General features: G+C 42.0%; 1 protein-coding gene across 5 annotated transcripts in view; it reads left to right on the forward strand.

Annotated features, from left to right (window-relative positions):
• LOC128701528 (protein Shroom) overlaps positions 1-26,912 on the forward strand; it is a 942,770-nt gene that overhangs the window by 792,685 nt on the left and 123,173 nt on the right. For 4 of the 5 annotated variants that reach the window (XM_053795246.2, XM_053795245.2, XM_070101538.1 and 1 more), the window contains one exon: positions 23,383-24,120. The exons of the other annotated variant lie outside the window; for it this stretch is intronic. In XM_053795246.2, the coding sequence (XP_053651221.1) occupies positions 23,383-24,120 (738 nt within the window). The remainder of the gene's footprint in view (positions 1-23,382; positions 24,121-26,912) is intronic. 5 annotated transcript variants of the gene reach the window in all.

Consider the following 26,912-nt stretch of genomic DNA (forward strand, 5'->3'; position numbering starts at 1 on the left):
ATTCGTGTTATGTTCACCTCTATGAATTCTCTCTCAGATTCTGTAGTTGCTTCCCTCTCATGTGGTACTCCCTGTGAGACCTCCCTATCGGTTGGTACTGTGTGACCTCCCTCTCAGTTGGTACTCTGTGACCTCCCTCTCAGGTGATACTCTTCCTTTGTTCTCCCTCTCATCTGATACTCTCTATCTGTCCTCCCACTTTCTTATCTCGTTATCATACCATAATATTTTCTGAGGTTGAATTCCGGCAACCATTTGTCGGATCATTCTTCTAGCTTGTTCTAACCTATCCGAGCGTGTGTGTGTGTGTGTGTGTGTGTGTTCGTTCATTCGAGCGTGCGCGTGTTCTGTCTTACGGTCTTGTGGGCGTATACGCGCGAGCGTGCTTGCCTGTGGGCGTGTGTGGGCGGAGATGCTCGAGGTGTGACAAGTGGGTGGAGATCAGGAAGATAAGGTTCACTGGAGTGTCTTGTGTGTGTGTGTGTGTGTGTGTGTGTGTGTGTGTGTGTGTGTGTGTGTGTGTGTGTGTGTGTACTCACCTAATTCACCTAATTGTGGTTGCAGGGGTCGAGACTCAGCTCCTGGCCCCGCCTCTTCACTGTGTGTGTGTGTATGTGTGTGTGAGAGAGAGAGAGAGGGGGGGGGGGAGAAGATGCTCTTTTTGGTAAACAAATGAGTAAGAAAGGTGTCAGCTGTCGTAGGGACGGAGGGAAGGTGTGATCCAAAGGTTATATTTAAGTCTGAGGGAGGGAAGGAGGTTAGGAGGAAACCCTTGGTATCACAGACGAGTGTCACAGACGGGTGTCACAGACGGGTGTCACAGACGGGTGTCACAGACGGGTGTCACAGACGGGTGTCACACACTGCAAGAACCGACACCGTTAAGGGAAAGAGACTTACTACCGTGATTACCTGCATGATAAGATATTGGTGGGTGGGGTGGGCCACAGTGGGGAACCACGGTGTACACTGGTGAAGGGTGGGTGGTTCCCCAGGATGGGTAGTGTTGGAGGGTGGGTGGTACGCCAGGATGGGTGGTACTAGAGGTGGGTAATACATCAAGTGTGTTGCCCAGGTGTGTAGGCCAAGTATGCTAGTTCAAGAGGGAAGATGGAGTACCTGCCTCCCTAAATTAAATTATTATTATTATTCGTGATTATGGGAAAACGAAAAGCCCACAAGGGTCATAAAACTCCTGAGGAATTATATGGGTGAGGGTAATCAGGTTTGATCTCTTCGAGGTGAATCAACATCACATAGAACTCCCGCCTCCAGGTCCAAGGCGTCACTGGAAATACACTTGAAATAAACCGAGATACCAAAACTTATTGAGCTTAACAAAATGTGTAAATAAGGTGTCATATGTGATCGAATCCAAGTTAGCCTGGTGGTCTACCTGTGACTTATGTGTGTGACTGGTTTCGAGGGTGGTTCTACTTTTGCAAGTCGGCCTGAGGCTACCCATTCTCTTCGAAAAACTTTAAACGAACACACAGTACATAATGCAGTCATTTTATGTAATGAAATTGAGATGTAAAAAACTAGGAATAATCGTGTTAAATGGTCTGTCGTTCAAAGATTAGTAAAGATCTGGAAAAGGATAGGGTGGATTATGAGAACTTTGAAAACAAGAGAAGTCACGTCAGTCAAGGTACTGTTCAAATCGCTCTGATCTCACTTCTGGAATATTCTTCACTTCTCACACATCCGCTCAAGGCAAGAGAGATCACATGCCTGGAAAATGTTGAGAAATCGTTTACTGCTCTCATAGAGTCATTAAATCATCTAAACTACTGGGAGCACCTCACCGCCCTTAGAATGCATTGTTTAGAATGGAGAGAGAGAGAGAGAGAGAGAGAGAGAGAGAGAGAGAGAGAGAGTGCGAGAGAGAGAGAGAGAGAGAGAGGAGAGGGAGGGAGGGGGGGGGGGAGGGAGGGAGGGGGGGGGCTGATAATATACAAGTATACATGTAAGATTCTTCAGGATGAGGTCCCAGTCTACACACATCCATGACGGTAAACGAGTCATTAATCTTTACCAGGAGATATACGAAATGTTGCCCGAATATTGGTAGACATTCAAGTTAAAAGTCGACCACTACCTGCAATAAGTGAAAGATCTACCAGGTTGTGATGGTGTTGTGGGCGTGCTGGCAACAAGGTTCAGGCTGGGAAAGTTGAGGAACACTGGAAGTCTTTCACGGGTAAGATAGAGTGAAGGTAAAGAGGATACACCTAGGACAGGCACAGGCCTCTGGTGTTATATTCGCCTGTATTCTACTGAAGAAATCTGTTGCGCAAGCTGAACGTTTCGGTAGTAAAGATACCCAAGTGTTGCACGTGTCTTATTCATCAGTTTGTCGGTATTGTATACCATAAGTGATACCTAGAAGAGGGCTATAGAACAAGTATGGTGATAGCCACTGTACGTAGATGAGTTCCCATATATCATTATCTACTCAGAACATCTCCCAGCTTTTATGAGAGACAAACCACGGAACGGGTGGGATTTGAACCCTTGGTAAGTGAGTTCTAAAACTCCATGCCAGTGCGTGGTTTCTTTGCAGTCGTGTTAATGCGATTTCGTAATAACACGAGAGACGTAAGGCTACCGTGAGCCGTAGCTTGCTGACTGTAAATCATAGGTTAATGTAACACCCACTCAACCGTTACCACCCACTGTAACCTGTCTTCACGCCCACACATTGCTGCCACTGTATTTCTTGACAAGCCTGGCCCATGGTCGGACTCCGGGAGTAGAAAAACTCGAAGTCGTTAAAGGTAAGATTTAAATGTGTTTGATAATTTCTGAAAATGAATGTGATAAACACATCAGCGTTGGTGAAATGGGGTCTTAGGAAGTGGGGGGAAAGAGTTGCAGGGTAGCGTTTACTGGTAGTGATGTTGGTCTTGGTGAAAGGGAGGTGTTTTCTTGGAGGTGTGTGGGCAGGAGAACGGGGTCGAGGAGGTGGGAGGGGAACAATTTCCGCAGTCGTCAAGGTCTGGAACCTGGTGGTAGGAGCAGCTACCACATTACCCCCCCCCCCTTATCACTACCCCCCATCCATCCATCCCCATTCATTCTCCTACTGCTACCCCCCCGATCCATCCTCCCTCTCCCCTATCCCTTTGTTAGTCACTTATTTTACCTCATATTTCACCATGCAGGGGAGGTGCCTGGATGCTGGCCAGTTCTTCATCCAAGGAATTTTGGTTGCCTTTATCTTTCTCGGACCTGATTACCTCGCATTCCTTAGGCGCTGTTTGACCACGAACGGGTTTAGCATTTCCCCATGAATATAATATTAATAATAATAGAGATCACATTACAGAAATGTTTTCTACCTCTCTTTTGGGCATTTGTAGCATTTGTATTGATCCTTATACACAATGTTGTACACTACTGAGATGCAGATACCTCTGTGTATGCATAGATACACCGAGGTGTGTATTTGAATCTCTGTATATCCAAACCATACCACGGGTGGGGTTTGAACCCGTGGTCAAAGAGTCTCAAAACTCCAGATACGTGGTATGGTTTGTTTGCAGTCATGTCATTACACTCTGTATATCCGATTTTGACTTAAATGGCAACGCTCTTCTTGCCGAATAAGGCAAGCGAAAATTTGTGTATGCAGTAATTTCACAAAAATAATTCTGAACCTAACGAAAAAAATGTATTTCGTTGTGTTTATTTATTATTAAATTATTGTAAACTTATCTAAAATATATTTAGTTGGATTAGGCGAAATTAAATTGCGCTTGTTATGATAAGGTTAGGCAAATTTTCTATTTTTTTTTGGGTACAAAATTAATAATTTTTACATTAGCATAAATGAAAAAATATATCTTTAAACGTATAAGAGAAAATTTTAGAAAGGACTTAATTTTCAATGAGTTCTTGCTAATCGACCAAATTTACCTTTTCGGCACATTTTATATATATATATATATATATATATATATATATATATATATATATATATATATATATATATATATATATATATATATATATATCAAGGAACTGATAAGCGAAAAGCGCTTGGAAGTTCACTATTTTTTCACAGTTGTTCTGCATATATGCGCATATGTACAATAACAGGAGTTTATATCTCATTGTGCATACAGAGTTTACATTAAGCTCTATTTTAGATACCAATCTACAGTATTTTCAGCAGTAATGTACACGTGAATTGCTGCTTTAATGACCTTCGTGCAGTGGAGAGACTGTAAGCCTACACAACACCATACCATGCTCTCAGCCGGGCTGCGGGGAGGGAATAGAAGGTAGACATACCCTGGAAACCAGTCACAGGTATCACACACTCACACACACTTTCCCCATTTCCGTTTCTCCACTACCTTCAGTTCTCCCCGTTAACAGAATATAAAAACTCAGCATTGTGACGTTTTTCCTAAGGATATTAATATTATTGCTGACACCCTCATTGTGCTGTTTTATTATTATTGCATTCACGGGAAAGCAATAAACTTGTACGGGTCATATAACGTGTCAAGGTAATGGAAGGTATTAGGTTTGACTCCGAGGAAAGGGAAGGTAGCTGCTAATTCCTTGGATCAAGAGCCCTTCACCGTCCTCAAGGCACCCTGTGCAGGGTAGTAGAAAATACTAGAATGTTTCATGGAAATCTGTGGTACATTCCACCTTATGTATTGAGCGCATCATGTGATTACAATCTCGTGTTTCATATCTGATGCGATAACTGTATTGTTGGAGCCAGTATTGTGTTGGTCACAATGTCAACACCAGCCTCCCTTGTGGCGTCACCATGAGGAGGGGATGTGGGGAAGTGAGGGAGGAGGGGGAAGTGGGGGAGGTGGTGGGTATTTGGGGAGATAGTGGGGATGAAGGGAGGATGAGGGGTTGGTGACATGGGGGTTTGGAGTCTGTGAGGTGTGGATGTGGTATATGGAGGAGTACTGGTGGGGGGTATACGGAATAGGTGGAGTGAAACAAACACGGAACACAAAACGACATATGACTACATATGCTTAGTGGTTGTTTAATATTCTTGGTGTGTATGCCTGTGCTTGAAACGGGTATTTGAATGAGTTATGGGTGCACCAGAGCAGTGTTTGTGCTGGAAGCAGGTGATTGTATAAGACTTTTGGGGGTACTAATGTGTGTGTGTTTGTGCTCGAAGCAGGTATTTGTATGAGAGTTGTGGGTGTGTCAGAGCAGTATGTGAAGTGTAGGAAGAGGAATAGAGAAGTGGTAGCATGTGACTCACTTGGGAAGAGACGGAAGAACCTCCCTGGCGGGGTAGAGATTGAGGTAGCGGGTGGGGGTTGGGGGTATATTAGGGAAGGAGGGCTTCTGAGGGGAGGGGTCCCCAAGGAAACTGAACAATCTGGTCTCCCCAGTACCACTGCGAGGCTGGGACTGGTTAAGTGTGTGCTCCCGTGGTAGTGCTCGTGGGACCGCTACCTCAAACCGTGGTCTTGCAAATTACAAGGGATATTGGCATAATGCCTTGATGCAAACGTAATGTGATGGACAGACGTGTTGACATAGAAGTAATATGTACTGAACTATCGTGATAGTAGGTTAATACAGACGTAATGTGTTGATACAGGTGTAAACTTGTTGTACTAGGATGATAGCTGGTGATAATGCGTTCGTACAAACGTAATGTGTTGATAGACGTAATATGTGCTGAAAATAGTGATATTGTGCTGATACATATGTTCTGTGAGTTGGTGAAGACGTAATGTGTTAAAATAGGCTAAATGTATTTGTATAGATGTAATATATCTTTATGCTTATCCCGGAAGAAATCACTGTGTATATATCCAGAGAAAAAAAACTTATGCCTAGGCTAGTGTGCGTGTGCCGGGCATGATAATGTTATAATACATTATAAATGATTTTGTTGTGGATGTGAGGCTGCAGTTATGTCCCTCAGTACCTACTGCAGCGTCTACAGGGGCTACCAGCCCTCCTACCTCAGGTAAATAGTTGTTACGTTATGCATTATTTAAGTTATAAATGTGGCCTCCCACTTAATAAGCTTACGGTGCAATGCTGTATGACCCTAATGGGTTTAGCGCTTCATTTTGATTATAATAATAAGCTTACGGTAGGTTGTTCCACCGGTGCCATTGAGGTATATAATTGCCGTACTTAGTATGGGTTAGATGTTTATGTAGCGCATTGTGTGAATTTGTGGCATCTTGAATGATTTTGTAATTAGTTGAATGATGGGTGCTCTGTTGTAGGATTTTGTGGACAAGTAGGGAGTATGATTAAAGTCATTGTGATATCTTGTATAATTTCTCAGGATTTTACGGTTGCTGATTCGTTGGGCTTAAGCCTAACGGCTAGACGAGGGTCAGTAAGACTGCATATCATCAGTTCACCAGACATACACTTATCTGTACATATACCCTAATTGAAATTTTTTATACAGTATTGCAGTATATTGCAATATTTTCTCTCATCGTAATACACTATAACTCTCTCTCTCTCTCTCTCTCTCTCTCTCTCTCTCTCTCTCTCTCTCTCTCTCTCTCTCTCTCTCTCTCTCTCTCTCTCTCTCTCTCTAATGTTTCTGGTATCTTCTAGCTAGAACTTGAATAGTCTGGGGCCACAGATATTGATACATTCTTCGCTTATTGTGTCCACGGCGTCCATGGTAGTGTGTAAATTTGGGACTAGTCCAAGTACTTTCCACGTATTATTATTTATTATTCTATTTTATTATATTAATTATTATTATTACGAATACTAATGGTCAGTAGGAAGATAAGACTGGTGGTGCGGAGCGGAGCATTAACTTACCTCGTCCAGCAGCAGCAGGAGCTGCAGTTGTTGACATTTCTGGAAACAACGCGGTGACCTTTAAGATTTTTTTTTTTAGTTGGGGGGGGGTTAGGGGGAGGTATAAGGTGCCTTCATGGATCGTCCAGTCCAGGTCGTCAAACAGAATATTGTATATTGCAATTGTATGTACGTCTCGCGGTGTATATGTATTTTTCTCCATTTTAAGAATTTTTGTCTAGTACATTGGTCAAAATCAACCTTAATGGCCTTCGTTCGGACGATTGGCTTGAAACCTAACAGTGCACCCAGACAATAGGGTGTTGTGGTCATACAGAGCCAGGGACAAGGAAGCTCTTATCTTCTTGTTTCAATTGTTCTGATTGTGGGAGTGGAGAGGTTTTATGTAGATTGGAGGAGGATGTAGGAGGGTGAGAGAAGGTTGTGTGTGTGGGGGAGGAGGCTATGGGTAAATGGAGGATGTAGGTGGGTTGGAGGTTGAGTGGGTGGAGATGATTATCGGTGGGTGAGGGGAAGTGAGTGGGAGGTGGTTGTAGGGGAGGGGAGAAGTGTGAAGGTAGTCCCTTCAAAAGAGGTGCCTTGGCTGGTGAAGGGCTCCCTATCCAAGGCATTGGAGCTACCCTACTTGCTGCCTGGAGGGCATTCCGGGGATCAACGCCCCCGCGGCCCGGTCCATGACCAGGCCTCCCCGTGGATCAGGGCCTGATCAACTAGGCTGTTACTGCTGGCCTCACGTAGTCCAACGAACGAACCACAGCCCAGCTGACCCGGCGCTGACTCAAGGTATCTGTTCATCTCTCTCTTGAAGACAACCAGGGGTGTATTGGCAATTCCCCTTATGACTGGTGGGAGGCTGTTGAACAGTCTTGGGCCCCGAACACTTATTGTGTTTTCTCTTAGTGTACTAATGGCGCCCCTACTTTTCATTGGGGGTATGTTGCATCGCCTGCCAAGTTTTTTGCTTTCGTAGGGAGTGATTTCTGTGTGCAGATGAGGAGCCAGTCCCTCCAGGATTTTCCAGGTGTAGCTTATGATGTATCCTCTGCGCTCCAGCGAGTACAAGTCAAGTGCTTCCAAGCGTTCCCGGTAGTTAAGGTGTTTGACGGAACTTATATGCGCAGTAAAGGTTCTCTGTACATTCTCTAGATCTGCGATTTCACCTGTCCCAGGTGCTAAACCCTTACGGGTTTAGCGTCTCCCCATAATTGTAATAAAAATATGAAAGGTTGAGGATTTTATGGTTCAGTTGCGATATGGTTGCTGTTAATATTATTATTATTATTATTATTATTATTATTATTATTATTATTATTTGTATTTGTATTTATTATTACTGATACATAAGAAAACGAGCGCAAGCCCAGTACTGATCATGTAGGAAACAGTGGATCTTGTTAAGGTTGTACGTATCTTGTGGTTTGGTTGAGGAGTTTATGGTTTAGTTTGAGGACTGGGGAATTCAGATTTACGACACCAGAAATGGAAGATTGTGGCAAACACTGTGATTGTGGGGAAATGATGGGAATCAATAGCAGCGGATACAGTTGGAAGTCACCTTGAACTTAATTTCAGCGTTGAGGCTGAACGCGGATTCACGAGGAACCGTCCATTCCAGCACGGATCATGTCTATGCTTGAAACTGCATGTAATGATTTACCTCCATCCACTCTTGGTCCACTACTTCCAAACATCTGTGACTCATCTGCGTTGTTAGCTGTTATCGCGTCTTCTGGCTACATCTCCTTTCTCCAACATCTTGTCCCTACCGACTCTTACTTAATTCTCTGCTCTGGCTTGATCGCATCTCTCTCTGGTCGTTCTGTTATTTAGCGTTTAGTTTCAGTTCCCGATGTCTCTCGTGTGCTCCTTCAGATCTATTTCATCTTCCATTTCTTTAAATGCTTGAACAGCCGGGGGCACCATGTTGGCTCCGCATACTCCAAGGTCTAACGTATGTTGTATATAATATCCCAAGTAAATCTTTTAGGTTCCCGAAAGCAGTTCATACATTAGTTTTGCATATGCTGCGTAAGTTATGCCGCGGATATATATATATATATATATATATATATATATATATATATATATATATATATATATATATATATATATATATATATATATATATATATATATATATATATATGGTGATATGCTTGGTGTGATACTTCCTCTTGGAGCTTGCTCCTTGCACGTTCTGAAAAAATGTCTCTCCTCCCAGTCTTTTTACTCAGTAACTTATTTTAATTACACTAGCCAGCACTGAATTCAGGTAGCATCTTTTTTGACCGGATTTTGAATAACAAATGCTAAAGTTTTGAGTGACCGGAGGAAGGTTGCGTGACGGGAGGAAGGGTTAGGTGATGGTAGAGTCAGTGGGTGTGAGAGGACGGCGTGACTGATCCGGCCTTGATTGCCTGGTGTCTCCTGATTGTTGCTCTTACCTTAACCTCTCGCTTCACTGACACCACCCTTCATTGGGAAGGGTGCTTTGATGCTGGCGAAGGGCTCTACACCCAAGGAATTGAATTAAACTTGATTACATCCCATTCCCCATGCGCTATATAATCCTGACGAGTTTAGCGATTTCCACTGAAGTTAACTTTGTGGGGTACCGCTGATATACTGTGCTTTTTAACGAATTTCGATTTTTCCCCTTCGTCCGCTCCCTGGAGGAGGTGCGAGAGGATATACCAAATATGTGATAAGTCATAATATGTGATTTATGACGTTTTATTGAGAGGTTTCGTCCACTAGGGACTCAGTTGCTTAAGCTCTTGGTGGACGAAACGTTTCAATAAAAGTTATAAACAGCATATTTCGTCTTTTTTATATAATTTGTCTGGTGCGTACCTGATCAACCAGGCTGTTGCTGCTGGCGGCCTGCTAGCACACGTATCCGCCACAGCCTTGATCAGCGTGCCATTTTAGATAATCCAAAGCAAAGGTTTGTTTATGTACCCCACCCGTCTCGCAGGATGGGCAGCCTAATTTCGCATGCACTCTAAATAAAGTATTAAGTATTCCTAAAGGTTTATACTCATCGTAATTTATTGCCACTTGGTCTGGAATTACGTGTACATTATCATTTCACAACCTAACAATCACGCGCACACTTTAGGAGTGAGCTAGACTGTTTTAACAACATTCAGGTTGTCATTGCGCATAAAAGTTTCAGTTCCCCGTCCATACAGTTGTGTTTCAAACCAGGTAACAGCCACAGACAGCAGACACAGTAAACATTGAAGTCCGTGTAAACCAGGTCTTGCTGTGGATCACACAAATGAGTAGATTTAGTATGAACTGATTTCAGTTATTCGGCCATCGAAATCGTAAGAAATGAAATTTGTAACAGTGTGGAACACAAACTGCTTGCTAGTGGAAGAGAAAGTGAACGAAGAATGTACAGAGAACTCTCTTATTTATTATTATTAAAGATTTGCCGGTATTCTCCCGGCCCGGGCCTTTTCCAAGTGGTGGCCCGGCCTTGGCTCCCTCTTTAGGGAGTGTTTGAGACCTAAGTCTCCCATGGGAGGAGGCACAAGTACCTCCTCATCTTTGGGACCAACTGTCCCCAGGCCTAGCCACAAGCTAGGCCTCTCTGGTCTGCCATCCCCGCCCCAAAGGAGCAAATGGGAATGACAGTCTTATGAGCTAAAAGCTCGGACTCAGGCACCTACCCTACCCTAGAAGGGTTAGGCATGGTGTCGATGAATTGAGAGAACTCTCACTGGCTGTATCAGCTGCATTACTTACGGGAATTCCCAGAACCCTTCAGGTATACAAGTATGCCAGGAAATATTAAACAGGCATAAAGATTCCAAGACCGTTCAACATCTTCAGCTGAAGTTATATAAAAAAAAATCCAGCAGATCCCAAAATATTTTCATGCGGAAACCACATGTTGCCCCAAATTGTTCCTGATAAACCAGGGACAATGACTTGATGCAGGTCTTAGTCTGTGAATCTACAGTGTAAGAGCTGTTATCCTACTTCAGATTGTTTCAGAGTTTAGTCCTATCTAAGGTATACACTAATACCTACCCTAGACCGCTACTCCCAACTGTTTCTAACACCTAGGTACATACTGACAGCTGGGTGAGCGGGGGCAACAAGTATCTGGAAACTTGCCCAACGTTTCCACGTGTGCCGGGATGAATACTTTAATAATTCATGCTAAGTGCTAAATATTTGCATGTGGGTCATTCAGCACAAGATGTAGTGGAAGTGTGATCCTCCGTCCGCTAGTGCTAGACAGACGCGCTTCCTATTTCGACTGATCCGAAGTAAGGAAATAGGTTATGACCCAAGTGTGGGCTTCGGGAGTAGAAAAACTCTCGAAATTCTTCAAGAGTTGAAGCTAAGGGATGAAATCATGTGTGTGTGTGGGGTGGGGGGGAAGACGAGGAGAACAAATTTTCGCTAGTCATTTCAGTACCATTTTTCAGCATTATTCGGTTCTTGCCAGGTGCTTTTGGTTTTGGGACAGGAATGAGGTTCTTCCGGATCGCTGTAGGCACATCTGTCCTCCAGGTTTTGTATATAACAGTAAAGGTTTGGTGAGGGACGTTTGTGAAGTCAGTTGTTTTTAAGTCTTGATCGCTAAGCAGTTCCGAAAAGTTCCGATGACCAGCAAGTTAGTGATATGTAGTCCTACGGGCATTTAGTAGCAACAGTCTGGTTAACTAGGCAGTCACAAAAGAAGCCTGGCGATGGAGATAAATGGTATAAAATACCGGCATGATGGAAAAATAAACCCATTATACTGCATTTGTGTTTATTTTTCGAGGGAAGCCTAGCCTAAGGTCAAGTTGCGAAATTAGAAAAAAAGAAACTCGTCATAGGTACGTTTATTAGTGCTCTCTCCTTCAAGACTCTGAAGACACGTGTAGGATGCTTTGCATTCATTACAGTTTAGGTAAGACCTTTTGTGGGGTGAGCGGGGAAGTGGTGGTGATAGGGGAAAAATAGGTTGGTGAGAGGAATGACACGTTTTAATATTGTAATATGTTCTCTAGTATCTACATAGCTGTTACCTGTTCTTCCTCTGTTATTGGGTACATTCCCTATGATGGGGCGTTATGCATCTGTTACACTGGTGAGTTACCACCTGTTATTATTACTGTTCTACTGCTGTTATAGTATTACTGTTCTGCTGCTGCTCCTATCCGTTGTATTATTATTACTGTTCTGCTGCTGATATATATTATATTTTTGTATTACTGTTTCTAAGGTTATTATGCCTCGGACATGTAGCTTCCCATGACATGATAACCCCCCCCCCATTCTTTCTCTCATTCAGAGCCCTTTCAGTGCGAAATGCAAGGCTATTCCACGTTTTGGACTCTTGACGGGATTGCTACTAGTTTCTCCCTTGTTCCTTAAACACGAAAGATATCATGTAAATACTAACACGTTTCTGTTTACATTCAGTATTCACTTATCTTTCCTAAGTATTTCTTAAAAAAAAAAACATATTCTTGTAATATTTCTTTCCAGCTTATTAGTGCTAGTTTGAAACCTCTACGCCGGGGCGATGATCCCCAGATTCATTAACATATATGATTGTATTTTAGCACATATAGTAGTACATATATAAGACACATGGTAATTTTAACCAATTAGTGGCTCTGAGTTATGTTGACGCTCGGGGAATTTTAATTCGATTGCGGTTATTCGTAGCCCAGTTTGGTCATGATTCATCTAGACATTATTGTTTTAATGATAAATGGAATATAAACATTCGTTGTCTCTTTGTTGAGTTACTCTGCAGGAAGTGCGTATAGCCTTGCCACTATGAACGCTGGGCACAACCTTCATTCTTCGTTATTATTATCATTATCATTATTATTATATATTTTATATTAACTGCAATTATTATTATTACTATTGTTATTATTATATATTTTATATTAATATTATCATTATAGATACGTGGAAGCACTAAGCTTGTTGGGCTCATACATCACTTGGGTTGATCCAGTTTCACGACTCCAGAGCCTTTCCCCATGAAGGCATCTCCCCCCCTCCCCCATATCTCTCACTTAAGGATTCCTAGTTCACAGATGAAGTTTTTTTTTTTTGGAGGGGGGATTGTGAACTGAGAGCTCGGAGGATGACTTTCCATTCCTCACATACACACATTTCACAATTTTGTGAAGGTAGTAAATTATGTAAACTAGGTGAAATTGAAAGAAATTCAAAATATTTCTTTTCATATGCCAAAAACAAGGCAAATACCACATCTAGTATCGGGCCCTTACTCAGACAGGATGGGACTTACACAGATGACAACAAGGAAATGAGTGAAATATTGAAATCCCAGTACGACTCTGTGTTTAGTGAACCACTAATCGGTCTGAGGATCGACGACCCAAATGATTTCTTCATGAATGAGCCTCAAAACTCCATAAATGTATGCCAGATTTCCGACATTACCCTAACTCCGATAGATTTCGAAAAAGCCATTGACAACATGCCTATGCACTCAGCCCCGGGCCCAGACTCGTGGAACTCTGTTTTCATTAAGAACTGCAAGAAACCCCTCTCGCGTGCCCTAAGTACACTATGGAGGAGGAGCTTGGACATGGGTGAAATTCCACAGTCACTTAAAACAACGGATATAGCCCCACTCCATAAAGGTGGCAGCAAAGCATTAGCTAAGAACTATAGACCAATAGCTCTGACGTCCCACATCATAAAAATCTTTGAAAGAGTGCTAAGAAGCAGGATTGCAAATCACCTTGATTCCCAAAATCTGCACAATCCAGGGCAACATGGGTTCAGGGCAGGTCGCTCCTGCCTCTCACAACTACTGGATCACTATGACGTGGCCTTCGATGCACTGGAAGAAAATCAGAATGCAGATGTAATATACACAGACTTTGCAAAAGCATTTGACAAATGCGATCATGGCGTAATAGCCCATAAAATACGTGCTAAAGGAATAACTGGGAAAGGGGAGATGGATCTTCAACTTCCTAACAAATCGAACACAAAGAGTAGTGGTCAACAGAGTTAAATCGGAGGCTGCCATAGTGAAGAGCTCTGTTCCACAAGGCACAGTTCTCTCCCCCATCTTATTCCTTATCCTCATATCAGACATAAACAGAGATATACACCACAGCACCGTATCATCCTTTGCGGATGATACTAGGATCTGCATGAGGCTGTCATCTGCTGAGGACGCGGTTAATCTCCAAGAAGATATAAACAAAGTTTTCCAATGGGCAACGGTAAACAATATGATGTTCAATGAGGACAAATTCCAACTACTCCGTTATGGAAAACTGGAGGAGATAATAACTAGAACAGAGTATACTACTGACTCCGGCCATACAATAGAGCGGAAAAATAATGTAAGGGACCTAGGAGTAGTAATGTCTGAGGATCTCACTTTCAAGGATCACAACAGTGCCACGATCGCACGTGCAAAGAAAATGATAGGATGGATAATGAGAACTTTCAAAACGAGAGATGCCAAGCCCATGATGATCCTTTTCAAATCACTTGTTCTATCTAGGCTAGAATACTGCTGTACATTAACATCTCCATTCAAAGCAGGTGAAATCGCAGATCTAGAGAGTGTACAGAGATCCTTTACTGCACGTATAAGTTCTGTCAAGCACCTTAACTACTGGGAACGCTTGGAAGCACTTGACTTGTACTCGTTGGAACGCAGGAGGGAGAGAGATATCATAATTTACACTTGGAAAATCTTGGAAGGAATGGTCCCAAATCTGCACACAGAAATCACTCCCTACGAAAGTAAAAGACTGGGCAGGCGATGCACAATGCCCCCAATAAAAAGTAAGGGCGCCATTGGTACACTAAGGGAAAACACCATAAGTGTCCGGGGCCCAAAACTGTTCAACAGCCTCCCATCAAGCATTAGGGGAATTACCAATAAACCCCTGGCTGCCTTCAAGAGAGAGCTGGACAGATACCTAAAGTCAGTGCCGGATCAGCCGGGCTGTGGCTCGTACGTTGGACTGCGTGCGGCCAGCAGTAACAGCCTGGTTGATCAGGCCCTGATACATCGGGAGGCCTGGTCATGGACCGGGCCGCGGGGGCGTTGATCCCCGGAATAACCTCCAGGTAACCAGGTATGCATTCACTTAGTTGTGGTTGTGTGGGGGAGTCGATTCATAGCACCTGGTCCCTCCTCGTCCTCGTTATAACCAGTTTTACAGATATATAGCCTTTTGGGTCTTATCGTACCAGTAATTTTAAATTACTAAGTGGATCCGCCCCGTCACTTTATCATCTAGGTCATTTCACCACCTAATCACTCTGAAATTACAGCAAATAACAATTTCTAACGTGCCTTTGGCACATTCTCTTTGGTAAGATAACAACGCTGGAAAAAACAGAACGTTTACCGTCCACATAGAACTAATAACCAATAAAGCTTAAATTTAAACTATAGGAACGCGTCGATGAATTGGTAATGCACACTCTGGGAGGAAGGCGAGGGAGATACACGATAATATGCACATGGAAGATACCTAGTCTCAGATCTGCACGTTACCATGTTATACCAGAGTGAGAGGGGCGGAAGGGAATGTAAATTAAACCGAATGGAAAATAGGGAAGCCACGGACACAATACAATGAGCATTGTATCAACTTCGTGGTCCTTGACGTTTCAGCATACAACCCGCAGATATCTGAAATATTTCAGGACCAATATAGAGATCATAAGAAAAATCTAGATCACTACCTACACTGTGTGCTAGATCAATCATGCTGTGATGGATTGACTAGGCATTCATTAGAGAGGCCTGATCCCAGTCGCCGGTAAAACTCCCACACCTGTACCACGTGGTGATTGCATAGATATTAAATTAAGGATTTTTACTTAATCCATCAGTCATGGTAGACCGGTTTGCACACTTTTCTTGGTTTGCTTGTCCTCTCTCTATAGGTAATAGGTCAATATACATTAGCCACTCAGCAGTGCACTTCTCTTGGGTCATATACGTATGGTATGGAAACCTGTGAAATGTTTGACACTGGCGGGATTTCTACCCTTTTCTTTCCGTCTCGTGAACGCTTCCAAGTTGACTGGGTAAGTCTTACATTGACATACTTTGTAGAAACTTTCTGGTTCTGCAGATCATTTTGAGCAGTCTTAAAATAAACTTATAACAACTGTTATATTGCATTATTTGTGCATTCACTACACCCATAACTTTACTGTTTCTTAATAGTTCATATTCTCGTAATATTACTGTCTCATTCAGATTGATATAATACAAGGCAGGGGAGGCGAGTGATGATCTCAGAATCAGTAACATAATTGATATTTCAGACTTTCTAGGTGTTACTGAGCGTTGAGGGCTATCATAACACGTAAAGCATGTTATTGTAAATGAAGCACGTACAGTTGTTCAAGGACTGCATTTCTAGATATGGAAGTTTCATGTGTGGTTGTGGGAGGATGCAGGGTAGCGGCCAGCAGGCAGGAGCGCGCGCGCGTTCCACGAGGTCGTGTTGTGGGCGACATCTGTGGTTGATGCCGCCGCCAGGCCGCCTTTCTGCGCCCACTCATTCGTTGTTACTCTCAGACACTTGCCGCGGCTGTTTATTATTATTATTATTATTATTATTATTATTATTATTATTATTATTATTTGCTTATTTGTATTTTTACGGTTTTATAGGTGCTGGTGACCTGTGTTCACCCTCTGGAAAATAGGTCTTTAATTTCCTTGTTCTTGTTGTAGGATATTATTATTATAATCAAGGGGAAACGCTAAACCCGTAGGATTATACAGCTGTTGTAGGATAATTTGCGCTGTCTATATCTCCTGCCACTTGCCCTCCCCCAGGGGTTAAAAATCTACATAGATGTATTAGCGTAGTACATAAGCTGAGAAAGTGGTATTCAAAAGATCTCATCCTTCGTGGCTGCCTTATTCATTTACTTATTTTGCACTGTAATAATTTACTTATTTTGCACTGTAATAATTTACTTATTTTGCACTGTAATAATTTACTTATTTTGCACTGTAATAATTTACCACCCATAATAACCAAAGCCAAGCAGTAGTTAGTTTGACTACCACCCATCCTGTGAGTGGTCAACATTACACAGGAATATAATATTTTCAGGGACTGGAAAGCAGTGTGACTATTTCCATTGGGAGCCTTTTTTTTTATTAGCAAATCCCTCCCTCAAAACGTGACTCATAAAAGGGTACTTAACCCAAGGTATTTATTTAATGCAAGGTAACAGGAGCAACGGGTGTTAGGAGACTTGTTTACACAAACCTCCTCGCCCAGTGTTCAACCCGGTTGGTTTTGTTTGTAAGCCTAACGTGCAGCCACTGATCTACAAGCTTTATTACCACTGTTGTATCCCCTGCATAATTATCTGTGAAACCATATGTAAAAAACCTAAATATATCATATTTCAACCTCATGTCGTGGTTCGGTGGTAACGTCTTCAGCTCACAACCGTCGGACCCAGGTTCGATTGTAGTGCGTGTGGAAATACTGGGCATGTTTCCTTATACCTGTTGCCTGTATTCACCTATCAGTAAGTAGGTACCTGATTTTTTTCCGATTATCGCTGGTGGCATCCTAGGGAAGAGGACCAAGGAACCCCAGTGGAGTATTTTACAGGAGATTACCCTACGCGCAGTTTTCTTCAACTTGACTCTACAGAAAACGTGCATCCCATACTCGCATATTTCTAGTGCTTGTTTGTGTAAGACGTGCAACACCTGGAAAAAAGACATGCAATATAATATGATAAAGCCCACTGTGTGGGCGAAACGTTGTCATTGAAGGATCGCATTATATTACACTTAGTGTTTATTTTTCCCCCGGGTTGAGAAGAGTAGTGGTCAACAGAGTTAAATCGGAGGCTGCCATAGTGAAGAGCTCTGTTCCACAAGGCACAGTACTCGCCCCCATCTTATTCCTTATCCTCATATCAGACATAAACAGAGATATACACCACAGCACCGTATCATCCTTTGCGGATGATACTAGGATCTGCATGAGGCTGTCATCTGCTGAGGACGCGGTTAACCTCCAAGAAGATATAAACAAAGTTTTCCAATGGGCAACGGTAAACAATATGATGTTCAATGAGGACAAATTCCAACTACTCCGTTATGGAAAACTGGAGGAGATAATAACTAGAACAGAGTATACTACTGACTCCGGCCATACAATAGAGTGGAAAAATAATGTAAGGGACCTGGGAGTAGTAATGTCTGAGGATCTCACTTTCAAGGATCACAACAGTGCCACGATCGCACGTGCAAAGAAAATGATAGGATGGATAATGAGAACTTTCAAAACGAGAGATGCCAAGCCCATGATGATCCTTTTCAAATCACTTGTTCTCTCTAGGCTGGAATACTGCTGTACATTAACATCTCCATACAAAGCAGGTGAAATCGCAGATCTAGAGAGTGTACAGAGATCCTTTACTGCACGTATAAGTTCTGTCAAGCACCTTAACTACTGGGAACGCTTGGAAGCACTTGACTTGTACTCGTTGGAACGCAGGAGGGAGAGATATATCATAATCTACACTTGGAAAATCTTGGAAGGAATGGTCCCAAATCTGCACACAGAAATCACTCCCTACGAAAGTAAAAGACTGGGCAGGCGATGCAAAATGCCGCCAATAAAAAGTAGGGGCGCCATTGGTACACTAAGAGAAAACACCATAAGTGTCCGGGGCCCAAAACTGTTCAACAGCCTCCCATCAAGCATTAGGGGAATTGCCAATAAACCCCTGGCTGCCTTCAAGAGAGAGCTGGACAGATACCTAAAGTCAGTGCCGGATCAGCCGGGCTGTGGCTCGTACGTCGGACTGCGTGCGGCCAGCAGTAACAGCCTAGTTGATCAGGCCCTGATCCATCGGGAGGCCTGGTCATGGACCGGGCCGCGGGGGCGTTGATCCCCGGAATAACCTCCAGGTAACCTCCAGGTTGGTAATTTATAACTTATCTGCAACACCTGGGTATCTTTATTGGCTAGGCGTTTTGCCTGTGCAATAGGCTTCTTCCACTGTCTCCAGTATAATAGTCGCATCTGTCATTAATTGAAAATAAGCCTGCTGAAGAGGCGAAACTTCTGGTCAGTACATAGTGATGTTTTGCATCCTAATGGCCTTTGTAATTAATATTTTTTAATATGTAAATCACACATTGTAGGCTTTGCAAGGATATAAACATTTTCATTTTCATTTTCACTTATTTAATGATACCTTTTTATGCATTGTATAAAATTTGTGGAAAATTACATTTACCTGGATGATCATTACATGCATACAAGTAAATGACAACAACGATAATTATTATTTATCAAAGTTACAGAGACAAATAGGATTTTTGTAGGACACCTAGACATCTGATATATCTGCCAAGTTCCTCCAATCTTTCAACTTTATCATTCCATGAATTGTATGCATTGCAATTCTTAGAAAAATGAGTACCCTTGCAGAAGAGACAATCTCTCTTTTCTTTGACTGGTTTCTTATTAACTGGGCTACTCTTAGGAGGGTACTTATTCTTCTTACCTTGTGGAGAACCATTATTTCTGATTCCTGCTATTTGATATGCACCTATGCAACTCTTTTTAGGAAATGAATTTTGATTATTAACATTGGGATAATTTTTCCTTTTGTGAAACTTGACAGATACCTCAGAGTTATTATGTGTTGCATCTTTAAAATGAATTGGTTGGCTGGTCTGCAACTGAACAATTAATTCTTGTAGACCTAGTCTTATTTCCTCCAGACCAAAATAACCTTTGTGATACTTGTTCGAGATCCATTCAAGTGTTTTACAGCTTAATTTATTCTGTACAATGGCACTAAATAACCAGTCTGATTCCTTCAAATTATATTTATTACTTAAAGTTTTGAGAGTGCTCTCCAGTTTAACTCTAAACTGTTGTAAACCTTTGTAATTGTGATCTGGATATTTTAAATTAACAATGATATTCACTAGATCCAACCTACTTTGTTCTATATTACCATAAGTGACCTTCAACAAATCAACTGCTTCTTTGTAAGAATCATCTACATTGGGAAAGGCTTGTATGAGTATGTGAGCATCTCCTCTTACCTGTCCTTTGAGGTAAAATAATTTAGTTACACAGGCTAGGTCACTCCTATCATGCACAGCTGCTTTAAAAATTTACCAAAACTTCTCCCAATTTTCTCCAGGATTAAATACAGGTAAACATAATTCTGGGAGTTTTGGCAAAGACATATTATTTGTTGGAGCAGATTGATTAACTGCCTGGTTTACACATTTTAATTTATTCAAGGCTTGACTTTTACAAGAATCTTTTCCTCCAATTCATAATACTGATTAATCATAAGATCTACTTCAGTCTCAATACAATTTTAAAGCAGTATTCACAGTTTCTTGATTCATTAATTCCAAACATTTATTGTATGCTTTTGTTACATGCCCTTTTCTAGCTTGCAGTGATGCTTTTTTTTGCTCTATATTCCATATGTTTGTCTTCTACATTAATTTCCTCATTTTCAGCCATGATGCAATGTATTAAATTCAACTTAATTAATAACACTGATTATGTACTAAATTATGCACTTCATAAAGGTAAATATTACAACTTACCTTTGAATAAATCCTAGCTACACTTGAGCTTAGCAATTACATGTAAGAAAATTATAATATAAATTTTAAATACACATTAATAATGTTAGCTACACTTGAGCTTAGTAATTACACATGTAAGGAAATTATAATATAATTTTTAAATACACATTAATATAAACCTTAGCCAGACTTGGCTTATCCTTGCCAGACTTGGCTTAGCAAAATTAATGTTATACAAATTATAATCCACTACACATTAAGTAAATTTGTGGACCTAACATCCACCTCCTGTCATTTCATATATAATTATTAAGTAATTAATTCACTAATTAATGACTTCACTAATTACCTCCGGTTCAAGAAGGACCAACGGGTAAATTTGTGGAAAATTACATTTATCTGGATGATCATTACATACATACAAGTAAATGGTAACAAAGATAATTATTATTTATCAAAATTACAGAGACAAATAGGAATTTTTTAGGACACCTAGGTCGCAAAAATGTCCCCCTTCGATACCTACCATCTATCTCTCCACAAGTTGCTCTAGACCTATATTAATTGCAAATGAAATGTACATACCATGAATTCTGGTAAAATTATTATAATTTTTGTGGACTGTATATTAAAATTAATAAATGATTACATATACACATTTATATAACAGAAGGAGAATTTATAATCATAGCACTCACCAATTAGTCTGGAGATTACTGTGTATAATACTCAAAAACCTCCCTCTAACTAAATTTTGATGATAATACTGGCCAGAATTACAAACATAATTTAGATAGTTTATCTGAGGTTCCTGGAGCTGTCCTGTACATCGATTTAATGCTCAACTTATGCAGAAATGCACATCCAATAATTTTGGCTCCTATTTGTGAGGTGTAAGCCCAATATAACCTCTAGAGCGACGAAAATTATACACCTTATTTTCACTAACGTTTTCTTGGCTCATTCAAAAACATGGCGACTCTCCCTGCTTCCCATTTTTTATAATATAATTTTTATTAAATACAATATATTTTATTAATTTACATACAAATACACTATTTTCGGAAAATATACTGTATATTTTCCACAATATTATTGGTAACAATATTGGTGTTTAGTTCCTTTGACCCATTTTATAACTAACTCTTTTGGCTACTGCTTGTAGGATGAGCAGTGTAGTGCATAAATGGTGAGATGATTGATTTTGATTTTGGTTAGTAAATACACGTATTTAATATAAATAACCTGCATCTCATTCACAAACCGTAGAGGTATACAGCGGTCATAAATGAATAAGTAGGTAGGTAGACCTTAATGACGACTCGAGCAAAAAAATTACATGCTTGTCTGTTGGGTAGTCATTAAAAACTATTATAAAGCTAGGAATAAATCGAGTGTAGGATCAGAGATGTATGATACGATTTTTGTAACACGTCATTATATTATCTGTTTCAGATTTCTTCGTGAAATAAAATGAAAAAATTTGGTTGTTTCATTTTCTCTTTTTTAATATCTTTAATAATATACATTTCTAGTATTTATGTGTTTTTCTATTTTATTTTATTACAATGTTGGGCGTGTAATCTGAAAAACATTTCCCTTCTGGTACAGTGCTACATCATGTGAAAGTTTCCTCAGAGTACAGTACATTCTCGAGAAAGTTAACAAAGATGAAATCGACGCCCCATTACTCAGAGCAGAACTAATTTACCTTTAGTGTTGAACATCTGGCTGGTCGCTGGGTAATCGGGAACGTTTGCCAAGTATTGAAGTTTGTGGTCTATAGAGAGTGTGTGGGAGGTGGTTAGCGCCGCCTGGTGCTGCCGCCAGCTTCTTACTTGTGATTTATGACGTGATACACAGGTCGACGCGTCCTTGTCATTAAGTTTGTGCTGCTCACTGCTGGGAAAACATCCCAGGTTTTCCACGCTCACAGCATATGGCATGTACTACGAGGAATAAACTACATGCAGAGACTTAATTAACTTAACCAAACAGCAGATGTAAAGAGGAGGACCAAGAGGGTATACGATACTAAATAGATTGCAGGTAAATATACGTATGGCAAAGGAGCGTTTGAGATTACTTTATGGTCTCAGCAACAACTCGGCGGCCCACAGGTTGGGAACCTATGACATTATAAAGTGGTCGTGGAGGCAAATACCATTCACAATTTCAAAGAGTAGGAACTGAATGACTGAGAGGGACCAGAATAAAGGAACATGTATTGAAGCTGATAAGTCAGGTATGCCACAGAGACGTTAAGAAAGACTTCCTGTAAAAGAGTAGTGAAGAATAAGTGGAATGAAGAGAATTAAGAGACGGAACAAGGAGCTGAAGCTGGATCTCCCATAGGTACTGTCTGGCTAGCGCGCGCGCCACACACACACACACACACACACACACACACACACACACACACACACACACACACACACACACACACACACACACACACACACACACACACACACACATACACACATACACACATACACACATACACACACACACACACACACACACACACACACACACACACACACACACACACACACACACACACACACACACACACACACACACACATATTTATTTAAACACACATAAAGGATGTGTCATGTATTCTATGTTTTAAGTTTCCTTGTTCGAAGAGGAAACGTTTATATTCATAATTTTTAATTGTAGTGGTCTTCGTACTAAGTTATTTTGATGTGTGTATAGATTGTGTACAAACTATGTATAGATTGTTTATATATTATGTATATAAAGATTATAGTGTAGATTACTTAGTGTAACCAGGTAACCTCCATGTAGTTGATGTATTTACCCAGAAAAATGAAAGCTTTAATATATGCTTTTGCTTCTTTAAGAAACCAAATGCTTGCTGAGTTTGTTTTAGAGCGCTAGGAGTTAGTACATCAGTAGATGTAGATGCTGTAGTTAACGCTGTAGTGCTAATGTAGACTTGTTTGTTGCAGCTCCACTCGCTCCTCCCGGGGTCTGGTCGACGGGGGCATTACCACCACCACCTCAGACACACTCGTCACCCACCAGATCGACCCTCCCAGACCGCCCTCCCTTCCCCCACCCACTAACGATGACCCGCCCCCACGACCACCCGAACGCCCGCCCAAGAAGCCTACTTTGCGATCTCTGTTCCACGGCCCCAACGCCGAGGCGGCGAGCAACCCGCCCTCTGCTGCTCTCACCGCCTCTCCCCAAGGGGAGAACGCCCCCGACGCAGAGATAAGACGGTTAGAGGAGTCTACTGAGATAAGATCTCCAGCACGACCGTATTACTACCGCAAGCCACCCGCACCAGATCCTCCCAAATCTCCCGAAGCGTCGCCCACACCACCCGCGGCTCTTACGACTCTCACGCCAGGCTGTCAAAGACTCCAGCGGTCTCCCTGCGACACACGACTCCATACGTCGCCCACCCATCTCGCCAACCATGCCGCCCACTTAGTTCCACCCACCAGCCCCACCTCCCGCTCCTCCACCCCGGACTTGCCCCCACCTCCGCCCCCTCCCGTCGTAGAGGGTGAGGTTGTGTTGAGTGATGAACCGCTGCCTCCCCCACCCACGCCCTCTGAGGTATCTCCCACACCCACAGAGGCGCCGCCCCTTCCCCCAGACTCGCCACCACGAGAACGTCTGATAGGTACGCCCCCTCCAGTACCCCGGGACGCCCTCAAGAACCTCAGCACCCCACAGTAAGTACATCCATATTCTATAAGTATATATGTACTCGCATCTCTGACATTGTGTGACACGTCAGTCTTATTTCCTCTATATAATTTGTACGTGTGTGTGTGTGTGTGTGTGTGTGTGTGTGCCGAATAGGTAAAATTGGTCAGTTAGCAAGAACTCGTTTAAAATTAAATCCTTTCTAAAATTTTCTCTTATACGTTTAAAGATATAGTACTTTTTCATTTATGTTAATGTAAAAATTAATAATTTTTTACCAGAAGAACCTTAGAAAACTTACCTGACCTTATTATAACAAGCGCAATTTAATTTATTCTAATCCAACTAAATATATTTTAAATAAGTTTACAATAATTTAATAAATAAACACAATGAAATATATTTTTTCCTTAGATTCAGAAAGATTTTTGTGAAATTATTGCATACACAAATTTTTCGCTTGCCTCGGCAAGACGAGCGTTGCTATTTAAACCAATGTCGCAAATTTTACCCATTTGGCATTGCATGCACGCGCGCGCACACGTGCACATGCGCGCACACACACACACACACACACACACACACACACACACACACACACACACACACACACACACACACACACACACACACACACACACACATCACTAAGGTAATAAGCTTAGCTCACTTGCGATAAGATGCGAAAGGTTACGAATTTATCTCTTAAAATATTGTACTGATTATCAGTGTTTCAGCGAAAATTCGGTCCTCATCATCATCAGGATTTTATGTTTTGAAAACAAATATCTGAATTTTGCTTTTCATACACAACTAGGCGAGTACAAGAAATAAACGTTCTGTTGTGAACATCACATATCGCGTGAGGCGAATGTCAACTTAAATGTCGTCAGCGTGTGTGAGGGTGGAAAACCTTTGGAGAATTTACAGAAAATTTAACATGAAATGTTATGGGACGTTATACAGGATTTATACCGGTATGGAGTGTCCGCCTGAAAACATGTTCAGGAGAGTGAAAATGTCCAAAGACTTCTAACTAGACCTATTCCCGAAACTGTAAGAAATGTACTGCGAGGAAAGACTAAAATTATTGAACATAACATCCCTGGAAGACAGAAGAACTAAGGAAGACTTGGTTACCATGTAGTGTCTGAGAAATGGACTCGGCAAATAGGGACGGACTGAAGTGAAAAGACCAGGGACTGCCATATGAATGTCTTAGAGCAGTAGGTAAGTTAAATGGTCTAAATTCAGTAGTGGCAGAGACGAACGCCAAAGAGTTTCGAGGACAGGCATCAGTAATTGTAGTCAGTATAGCTCAAGAGGCTGAGTCATGCACTGTGACATGATCCCTGCAAACATAAAATACTTTGAAACATAGACAGAGTATAGAAGGATAGATTCTATCATGGGAGGAGCCTACATACCTGGAGTCTACCTGGAGTGTATTCCGGGGATCAACGCCCCCGCGGCCCGGTTCATGACCAGGCCTCCCGGTGGATCAGGGCCTGTTCAACTAGGCTGTTATTGCTAGCCGAGTGTAGTCCAACGTACGAACCACAGCCCGGCTGATCCGGCACTGACTAGGTATTTGTCCGGCTCCCTCTTGAAGACAGCCAGGGGTCTACTGGTAATTCCCCTTATGGCTGGTGGGAGGCTGTTGAACAGTCTTGGGCCTCGGACACTTATTGCGTTTTCTCTTAGTGTACTAATGGTGCCCCTACTTTTCATTAGGGGTATGTTGCGCCACCTGCCAAGTCTTTTGCTTTCGTAGGTAGTGATTTCTGTGTGCAGATTAGAGCCAGAACCATAAGACACGGACGCTGAGCATGTAGATGCGTGTTCCTCACTGGATGTGATGTTTCCGTTCGTAAGTACCGCTCGGAAAGTGAGTGTGTGTTCGTAAGTAATTGGCTCAAAAATGGCCTGATCGTAAATGAAGATGAGCCATGTTATAAAATAATTTTAGTGAGCGTAATATGGGAACAATATAGAAGATGAATTCGTGTAATGTGTAATACAAAGAGGTGGCCAAGAAGGTGGGGCGTAACATACTCAAACTCCCAAAATTTAACACAAGTACGGGTTTAAACTTGAAAAATTCTGTCCAGCAGACATGTCGGACTTCGTAATAATGCGATTGTAAACAAACCAAGGAACGGGTGGGGTTTGAACTCATACCTTACTCACTGGCCTGGAGCTTTAGGATTCACTTACCATGGGTTCGAAACCCACCCGTTCCGTGTTTTTTCTTTATACCGGAGTTCTGTGACTGTAAAATTCTGACTTACAGTATGACTGTTCAGAGATAAGGCCACGATTATTGGAGGGGGATAGAGCCTCCACGACTCATTGCGGTGAGTGACTCGCATAGGTTTAATGCTTCTTGAAATACAGTATAACGCAATTCGGCTGGGTAATAGATACCTGGATTATACCTGGAGTGTGTTCCAGGGGTCAATGCCCCCGCGGCCCGGTCCATGACCAGGCCTGGCGGTGGACCAAGGCCTGATCAACCAGGCTGTTACTGCTGGCCGCACGCAAACCGACGTACGAGCCACAGCCCGGCTAGTGGCTACTTTGAAGGATATTGAGCAGGGAAAAAGAGGGTATACTGCATGTTTCTGGAGTGTTGAAGGCATTAGTCACGTTCCCCACTGAAGACTGTTCACAAACTGGAAGAGTAAGCAGGGATAACGGGAAATGTACTTTGCTGGATCAAGGAATATTTTGAGCGGAACTAGAGTTACCTGGAGGTTATTCCGGGGATCAACGCCCCCGCGGCCCGGTCCATGACCAGGCCTCCCGATGGATCAGG

This window comes from Cherax quadricarinatus, chromosome 78 (assembly GCF_038502225.1).
Source record: "Cherax quadricarinatus isolate ZL_2023a chromosome 78, ASM3850222v1, whole genome shotgun sequence".
NCBI lineage: Eukaryota > Metazoa > Arthropoda > Malacostraca > Decapoda > Parastacidae > Cherax > Cherax quadricarinatus.